Source organism: Bombina bombina, chromosome 1 (genome assembly GCF_027579735.1).
Source record: "Bombina bombina isolate aBomBom1 chromosome 1, aBomBom1.pri, whole genome shotgun sequence".
Lineage (NCBI taxonomy): Eukaryota > Metazoa > Chordata > Amphibia > Anura > Bombinatoridae > Bombina > Bombina bombina.
Window position 1 is genome coordinate 169145119 of NC_069499.1, and position 10051 is coordinate 169155169.

Below are 10051 nucleotides of genomic sequence, written 5' to 3' on the forward strand. Positions count from 1 at the left end.
AGTTACCCTTAGTTATTTGTAAATTTTAACAAGAGAGTGGACATTTATGGTTGACGCTTTTCAGTTTTCTTTTGTTTCACCTTCATTGTGTGGTATTTTTTTATTTTTTATATGTATCTTCCTTTATTGTTTTTTTTTTTTTTAGCAAAACTGATGACTCAGTCAACCAAAGAGTTCCATAACCTCTACATTAACCCCCTCACCTAGTGTACTAAGACTAAAACCCTAAATATAGTCACTAACAGCGCTGCAGGATCTATTGGCGCTCTACAAATAACGGATAATAATAATAAAATAAAAGGGAATAAGGCCACAGTAGAATTCACACGCTTGTAAATATGTAAAAAAAAAAAAAAAAGACATAATCTCTAAATTTTCCCTCAGATAAAGAGAATATAGACACAAAACTAACATATCAAAAATATGAGGTAGGAGGAACATGTATGACACAAATTAAAGGGCAGCAGCGAAAAATTGTGCCCATGAATGGTGGTGATCTGCCGCATCAATCCTTTCTATATCTTATGGCTTCTATGGATACTGAATTTAGTGATTAGACTATTTAGAGGTTGTTGCAGATATGTGTAGCTTTCATATACTGGGGACCATACTGAAAATAACACAAACAAAATAGAAATGCATAAGACCCCTTGTTGTACAAAATAAAAGCTCCTCAAACCACAATGTATATCTAGCACAGCATTAGTCCCCTTTTTACCAAATTATGCAATGCCCCTCAATCCAACTTGACCACTCAAGAAACCCACTTCCTGCCACAAAAACACACCCGAAAGCTCCTCACCACCAATCAAGGATTCCTCTCTACACTTCAGTACACAGCTGCCTAAGTATAGCTCCTACACCCAACTCAGTTATGTTCTCTGATAAGTCAGGGCCCCTTCCACCTAGCCCTCTTTTCAGTTCCAGTGGTCATCCTCTTGTCACACAGTAGTACAAATAACCCAGATATATCAGAATAGTAATGAGTGAACTGGATTGGATATCGGAGATGTATTTCCTTGTTGTCTTCTTAAAGGGACACTAATCAATAAGTACATTTCATGCACCTCCCTCTAATCATGGGTGCCGCCTTTACATAACCTAAGTTACACTGCAGGTATCTGTAGGAGAGTTGCTGCACATGTGCAAACAGGTCAGCAAGGTCAGCACTGGAATGTAGTGAAAACTAGATTTCAACATAGCGGCACCATGACTAGAGGAAGGCAGGGAATAACCTCAATATTATGCTTATAAAACTTATTTAGTGTTTAATGTCCCTTTTTAAAGTAACCTCTAAGCTTTCAGTTCCTGGAACATGGATTTGGTTTTAGGTTTGTGTAGATGGCGATGCTGAAAGTTTATGGGACAAACTATGAATCAGTACATCATGTGTTTTAATAGCACTTGCTGCTGTTTTTTTAACAGACAATAGAAAAAAAATATTAGTCAGCCTATATAGTTCTTAATTGTGTCTGATAGATGTTGCCTTAATAGATTTTTATATATATATAAAATGGGTAGTTAATTCATTATATGGTGATTTCCATAATATGATATGATATGAGTTTGGTGAAAAATTGAGCAGTTAGTGCAGTTATAATAAGGTCAGTGATCCAATACTATATTCCTTTGGCATTCTGCTGCTTTGTGAATGATTACCATCATATCTTTTTATTTTCTGCGGTTTTATTTTTTTTTTTTTAATCTTAAAATGTGTATAAACAGATTGCACAATTTGCACTAATGCTAATCTGGGGCACATACCTAACCATTTCAAAACTCCTTTCATGATGGACACTTATTGTCGAAAGCTCTTGTATAAATTTTATACTGGCAAACTTTAACAGTGGCCTAATTGAGAGGTACGGCACATCAACATTTTTAAAGTTGTCAAAGATGCATTCCTAGAATACCTGAAAAAGTTGTGCCCTCCTTTCTAGAGGGTCCAAGGAATTCACTTTACTTTTTTTGTTAAGGAATTACATAGTAATTGTTTAACTCTCCTTCTCTTGATACCGCTTACATGATGAACTAAATTGTTCCATGTACTTTTATAAAACTGGTGCAAGAGAATCAAGTGGCAGGGCTTAATGCCAAAAGTTTCAGGCCTTTATTTTAAAATGGTATGGGGAATACGTCTTGTTTAGAAAGGACAAATACGCTAGTGCAAATCTGTTGCAAGTTACCTGATACCGGGGACTGTTGTTCCTGTGTAATATGCAATGATGTTGGATCCAAATATAAATACTGTTCATAGAGAATATATTGATTTGAACACTAAGATAAACATTAATCACACGTAGATATATATTAACCCTATATTTTATTTTACAGGCAATGTTTAAACATTGAACAACATTTTGAGCGGACCATGAACTATGGAGAAAAATGTATGTATCCACAGATAAGTATTGATTATTTAATTGTGCAGTCTATTTTGTTTGCAAAATTTGATTTTTTTTTCTTATGTAAAAAAACAAACAAAAAAAATGGGCTAAGTATAACCGTAAGGAAGAGCATAGACAAATGGGTATAAGCCACATGGAAGAGGCTACTCGTCACGGTCTATTGTTGCCAAGGCTAAATCAGTAAGAAAATGTATATGCAGAAGATTTAGAACGCTAAGGAACAGTAGGCTGGTTAAGTGTATTTTTATTGTTTATCAGACGCTACCGTCTGTTTTTAAACCACTGCTGAATTAGACTATTCTGTATCCCGGATTAAATGGGTTTAACATTTTCTTCGATGTATAAAAGAAGCACAGTCCTGTTGTTTTTTTTTTTTTTTCATGAAATCAAAAAGCAACCCCATCCATGGGAAATTGGATTTGTTTACATCACCAATGACATCATAAAAGTTATTAGTTTATATCTTGTACAATTGTAAATGTCGGAAAAAATAAATAAACATAAAATAAAAAATATTTTTTTATTCACGTAGATGAAAAGAAAAACATTTAAAGATTATATGATTTTCATCGGATGCACCAACACACAGGACACAGAAATTATTCAGAACGTATTCAATTATAATAAGTAATAAAATTATAAAATACTTAAAATTTGTTATTGTTATTACTACTAACAATAATTTAATCGCTAAATATACTATTTCATTTTATTAACGGTATACTAAATACTGTTATTACAATACATTTGTTAAATTGCTAGAGAATAACATCAGCCAAGTCTACATTTTCAAAATTAAATTGACCATTTGTTTGTTGCAATAGTTTTAGCTTAACGTTCTCCACTTGCCTTATTCGGAGGAGCCATCCGCAGACCACACGGCTAGCACTGGTTGTCATGGGCCAGATTACAAGTGTTTTTTGCTTCTGAGCAGGTTAGCATGCGTATTACAAGATGGAAGTAAATTGTTTGCACACATTAAAATGTAAATCCTTGGAACGACACATTTTATTAATACAAGACATCTTGTTTTACTTTACTTCCAATTAGTACCACACACCAAGTTTAGTCCACTGCATTAAGGGGATAGTCTAGTCAAAATTAAACTTTCATGATTCAGATAGAGCGTGCAATTTTAAGCAACTTTCTAATCTACTCCCTATTATCAATTTTTCTTCGTTCTCTTGATTTCTTTATTTGAAAAAGCAAAAATGTAAGCTTAGGAGCTGGCCCATTTTTGGTTCAGCACCTGGTTAGCTCTTGCTGATTGGTGTCTAAATGTAGCTACCAATCAGCAAGCGCTACCCAGGTTCTGAACCAAAAATGGTCCGGCTTCTAAGCTTAGATTCTTAGTTTTTCAAATAAAGATACCAAGAGAACAAAGGAAAATTTGATAATAGGAGTAAATTATAAAGTTGCTTAACATTGCATGCTCTATCTGAATCATGAACGTTTAATTTTGATTAGACTATCCCTTTAAGAAATACTTTTTACATGGGTTTTCTTTTCACATTATTATTGCAAGCTTTGATTGAATTACTTTTTTACATTTTTAAATGCATTTTGGCCACGTTTTCCTCCCACTCCAATGTTTTTTAATTTGCTATATTGAAAATTTATATTCAGCTTTGGTGAAATTTTTACTTTCTTTTTTAACGGCATTTCAAGACACTATAAGTAAAATCTTTGGAACTAAGGGGCATGAATCACATTTTTCTTTCATGACTCAGAAAGGGCATACCATTTTTAAACAGTTTTCCAGCTTACTTCTATTATATTTTCTTTGTTCTCTTGGTATCTTTTGTTGAAAAGCAGGGAGGTAAGCTCAGGGGCATGCATGTATCTACGGCATTTTATTGCAGCAGTTTTGCAAGAATGTTATATATGTTTTTCCTGCCACGTGGTGTTCCAGACATTTGATGTTTTCAACAAAGAATATCATGAGAACAAACCATTTTTTACAATTAGAAAGTTGTTTAAAATTGTATGTTCTGTCTGAATAACAAAAGAAAAATTCTGGGCTTCATCTTCTTTTAAGTCACTGAATAACATAGGTTTTTCACTGTGATAAGGGTTGTTGAGCCTTGGTATTTTTGTGTATTTTTTATATAGTTTTATCTCTTTAAAATGAGTTATTTTTATGGGAGTAAGGATTTTTTTCTAAAGGTGATTTATTGCATGCTGTGTCCAGGTATAAAGAGTTTGTTGATTATTTCTATTAAAAGGACATTATACCACACATTTCTATCCTGATTCAGAATCACAAAAGAAAAAAATGTGTGTTTTATGTCCCTTTAACCTCTTAACGACCGCAACGTACCCTGTAAGTGGCTGGTCATTACGGGATTGTCTAATAGTGCCAGTCTTGCTGTGAGCAGCAAGACCGCGCTATTAGACCCTCCCTCCCTCCTAAAGGCTTGCGGAAAGAATGTGCTATTGAAAACGTCTCCCCCATTGAAAGACCAGCAATGTAGGGGTTAATCAAGCATCAAACAAATTAATTCTGATATTAAGTTGCTTTTAGATGGAGCATGGGAAAAATATGTCACTGATAAGGAAGTCTTTAACCCCTCAACCCAATAGAAAGTATAAATACGTCATGTGGTACTTTACTGAGAGCTCATGGCATCTGCCTGTATATGAAACGGAAGCACGATCCAGTTCCCTATGAAGGCAGATGCCAGAATGTTAGTCGGTGACACTGTGTGTGCCAATGTCTGTAACGATAATCTGCTGGTGCCGGCGGGAGGTGTGGGAGGGGAAGCGGGTGGTTAGTCCAGCAGTGGAGGGAGGGGGAAGGAGTGGTTTTGCCCTCCAGTGCAGAAAAATAAAACCTAAAGGGAGATGGAGGAATGGGGAGCTACACTACAAAGAAAAAGGTGGGGTGGGGGTCCCTGACTAGGGATGGGCAAATGTGCTGAAAGTGAAATTCGTTTGGTAGATCGAATAGTCCTGTGGACATTCTTTGTGGACAACTGAATGTTGATAATAAACATTAAAGTTTGGTAATCAAATGTTATTTCCGGTTTTCGAATGTTACTATCATTTTCGAATGATCATAATTAGATTGAATATCCACATTCGAAATTTCTAATGTGAGATTTGATTTAACAAATACTATTCAAAAGTTCAGTAGTTCATGTGGTAAGAAATTCAGTGAACTGATACATAATGGATACAAATATATGAATTAGAATGTTTCTTTTTTTAATTTTGCATAATTCGAATATTACATTTTAAAGAGAGCATTAGAAATACTATTACCAATATATTGATTCATATTTGAATATATAATTCGATTGGAATACTAGAAAAATTAGAATAGAATATTACATTTAAAGAAAGCATTAGAAATACTATTACATTAAACGAATATTAGAATGAATGTGTGGAAATTAATTTGTTGAATATTGCAAAACATTCGCCCCTCCCTATCCCTGACGTACGATTGCTGGAGGGGCGAGGTGGGGGAACAACTACACTACAGAAAATGTATTTTTTTTTTTTTTTTAATTAGTACTAGCAGACAGCTGCAAATACTAAAGATGGCCACAAGTAGCGGGAGGGTTAGAGCGCCCTGGCCCCCTGTATCATGTGACAGACATCAGCCAATCACAGACTAGTATACGAGATCAGAGGGCGTTGCTTGATGAATTCTATGCCTCTATACAAATAAACTTCTTATGCTGATTGGCATTATAAACTCAGTCTCCTTGATTTTTGTCTAGTATACGTCTACCCTGTGAGCTTGTGCACATGCTTAGTAGGATTTTGTTCCCCAGAAAGTGTGCATATAAAAAGTCCTGTGCATAATTTGATAATGGAAGTAAATTGGAATGTTGCTTAAAACTGCTGCCCTATCTGAATCATACGTTTATTTTTACTTGAGCGTCCCTTTAACTATATCTCATTCTATTATTTTGTAGCTTGCTGAAGAATATGGCATGGACTTCTTTGAAACAAGTGCCTGCACTAATTTTAACATAAAGGAGGTAAGAAATAAGTGACCCCAATTTAATTTACCATAAATAATAGTGCCCTGTCATATTCATGCTGAAGAAAGAAGCACACTTTTAAAGGGGTATAGAAAACCTGATGATTAAATTTAATGTGTCCTTTGTTATCCTCTATGAAGTTGTGAGAGACCCTAGGTAATCATGCAGCAATATATAGTCAGATTTCCTCCTGTGCCACTACCTTTTGGAATACAGCTGGTGAGCAAATTTAAGAGCAGGCATACATAAGTTATGCTTGTGTCTTCATCTGGAGTACAATAAGGGTGGTGGTTTTTGGAGGAGTTAACACATAGTAGGAAGGGAAATTGTTTAAAATAAAATGTAACAAAATAGAGCATTATAGAACATAAGAAGGTTTAAAAGGTTGTCCTTTTCCATAGAAGTGCTCTGCATGTGACCTTGTATTGTGACGCTCAGAACCATTCATTACTGAAATGTCAAAAGCAAGACTGATATTTGAAATGTCATCAACTTGCTGTAGGCAAAAACGTTGGTGAATGGAGGTACCTTACAACACAAAGGCAGAACTGAGAATTGTGGGCGACACTTGAAGTTGTCAAATAAAGCAGAGAGGTGATAGATGCTAGATAAATGGTTCCCCTCTTTGTCTGAGCACTGTGTGCACGTAATCAGCAATTTCATGCACTTTTTCATGTACTGTTTTTTCAGACCTGTACTTCAATTTTAACTAATCTTCAGTTAACCTCTTTCTGTCACAGCTGGAAAAAAATAAAAATTAAAACAGGATTGAGCTTGAACTGAATTACAACAAGTGTGTATAGTAGTGTAGTTTGTGTTAGTGTTTTTTTTTAACCTTGCGTATATATGCTTATAGCATTTCTATAACACTGCTACTCAAATAGTTATTACCGTGGATAAACGACTACAGGTGAGCCCATGATTTATTCCATGGGTGCAAATGGTTAACAAATTAACTTTTTAGTGTGCCTTAGACGCAGAAATTATTATTATTATTTTTTTTTTTAGTCCCTCAAACCTTTAACTACTGCCAGGATTATGTACTGAGTAACTGACTTAACCATAACTTAAACCTAAAAATTAGTCTGTTAAAGATCTATATAAAACAACAACAATAGTGTTATAATTTAATTACTACAACTGTCTCTTCAATAATGAATTCCTCTAGTGTTGATGTTAAAAAAAAAAAAAAAAAAATCTAGTTGGTTAAAGGGATAGTCTAGTTAAAATTAAACTGTCATGATTCAGATAGAGCATGCAATTTTAAGCAACTTTTTTAATTTACTCTTACTATCAATTTTTCTTGGTATCTTTATTTGAAAAAGCAAGAATGTAAGCTTAGGAGTTGGCCCATTCTTTTTGTTCAGCACCTGGGTAGCGCTTGCTGATTGGTGGCTACATTTAGACACCAATCAGCAAGCGCTACCCAGGTGCTGAACCAAAAATGGGCCGGCTCCTAAGCTTACATTTAAATAAAGATAGCAAGAGGGGACGAAGAAAAATTGGAGTAAATTAGAATGTTGCTTAAAATTATATGCTCTATCTAAATCACAAACGTTAAATTTTGACTAGACTATTTCTACTTGTTTGGTTTCAGTCTGAACTTTGTCATAAACTGTAACTTTCCTCCCCCCCCAGTCATTCACTCGACTGACGGAGCTGGTCCTAATGGCTCATAAGAAGGAGTTGGATGGTTTGCGGATGTCCTCTGGTGATGAACTAAATCTGGCTGAACTTGAAGAAGATTCTCGAAAATCGGATGGAATTGCAAACGCCTCCAAATCCTGCTGGTGCTAAAGAAAAAAAAAAGAATAATACAAATAATAAAATCCTCTTTTTAGGGATGTGCGAAAAGATTCACCTCAAAATGAGGGTAAAAATAAGCATCTGGCATGAGCTTTATTAGCATCAATAGTTTTGAACAAAGCAGAATATATTACATGGCATAATAACTAGCTTTTCAAGATATGTGTGATTTCTTTTTTTTTTTTTTTTTTTTTGGTTTTGAATCTATCTTGTAGCTCATGGTCGACCAGGAGTTTGTGGAATTTGTCACTAAAGAGAGTATAGCCATATTTCCTGGTTTATTAGCCATGTCCTGCTTGTTTGCTTCCAAGCATAGCTGTGTAATGTATAGGCTGTGCTAGTTTTAAAGTAATATACCTCTGTCGTCTTTAGTTAAATACCTCCTATTGGTATGTAATAAAACCATGTTATTTAGTACAGTGACAATTCCACTGAGCTGTAACATTGATTCAAAGCAGAAGTAGTAATAACTAAATGCTTTTATATTTTCTTGAGGAGCTTTGTATCTCCCTGATATTAACACACAATCCCATTTTATATACCTTGTATGTCAGGTAGAGCTCCAGCACAGTTTGAAGATATAAAATTGAGAGCCTGCTTAAAAATATAAATTATAAATTCAACAAAATGTTCACTCCTGTAGCAAATTAATACATTTTAAAGGACCACTAAAGACAAAAGAGAATTTTCATGATTCAGCTAAATCATACAATTTAAAAGCTACTTCCCTATATTCTTCCATTATCAAAATGTCCACATGCTACTATTGAGCATGTGTAAAAAACACACAGTAAATAATGCTGTTCCAATTTGCTTTATTATATCCAATATTAGAAGAGAAAGGAAAAACTGTCCAAGGGTGCATTGTCAATTGTTAACTGAAGAACCTTTAAAAATGAATCTTGGAAATCTGCTAAAACAATCTATATCTAGAGTTTGGTCCTGTTAATATAGGTGTTACCTTATGTTTACAGACACTTTATTTGGTGTATGTGTATATATATATATATATATATATATATATTGTATATATAACCTTCGGTGGTATATATATATATATATATATATATATATATATATATATATATATATATATATATATATATATATATTGTATATATAACCTTCGGTGATATATATATATATATATATATATATATATATATATATATATATATATATATATATATATAATCTTCGGTGGTGGTATAGCACTCACAGTAACATCATTTGTATATCCTGTCTGGGGTGCATTTCAAAGTATAATCCATGTAGCCAAAGTAGAAAGCACTCACCGGGTCTTGAATTCAATACACCTGTTTATTTTATGTGATGTTTCGGGGTTACCCCCATCCTCAGACAATCATTACAGCATAATGGTAAACTTACCCTATTTAGCGGAAACCCTAACTTACACCCGTGGTGCTGTCGGTGGTGTTCCGGAAGTCCAGAAAACGTGTGGTGCATACCTACGTCATAGGTTGCCATGGCAACCGGACGCCGTGCGGCAGACCTGTGTAAAATAAAAACACAATTCAAAAACAGAAGTGTATGAGCGGTAATTATATATATATATATATATATATATATATATATATATATATATATATATATATATATATATATATATATATATGTGTAATTTTTTTTTTTTTTTTATATATTCTACCATATAGCTCTCATAAGAAAGCATTCAAAACCTGCAAGGGGTATTGTATACACATACCTATGGGAATGCTGATCATGCAACAACAAGTCTGGCTATATTATCGTGTATGAACTATGCTACGCATGATATAATTACACCAGACGGAACCCAGAGCATAATGCATTGTTCTGTCA

At 34.1% G+C, this 10051-nt stretch overlaps 1 protein-coding gene across 1 annotated transcript in view; it reads left to right on the plus strand.

The window, feature by feature from the left end:
* Positions 1-8324, plus strand: part of RAB15 (RAB15, member RAS oncogene family) — a 114284-nt gene extending 105960 nt beyond the window's left edge. Inside the window, exons 6-7 of the mRNA XM_053689558.1 lie at positions 6335-6400; positions 8042-8324. Of these exons, the coding sequence (XP_053545533.1) occupies positions 6335-6400; positions 8042-8200 (225 nt within the window). The 3' untranslated portion in view covers positions 8201-8324. The remainder of the gene's footprint in view (positions 1-6334; positions 6401-8041) is intronic.
* The last annotated feature ends 1727 nt before the right edge of the window (positions 8325-10051 follow it).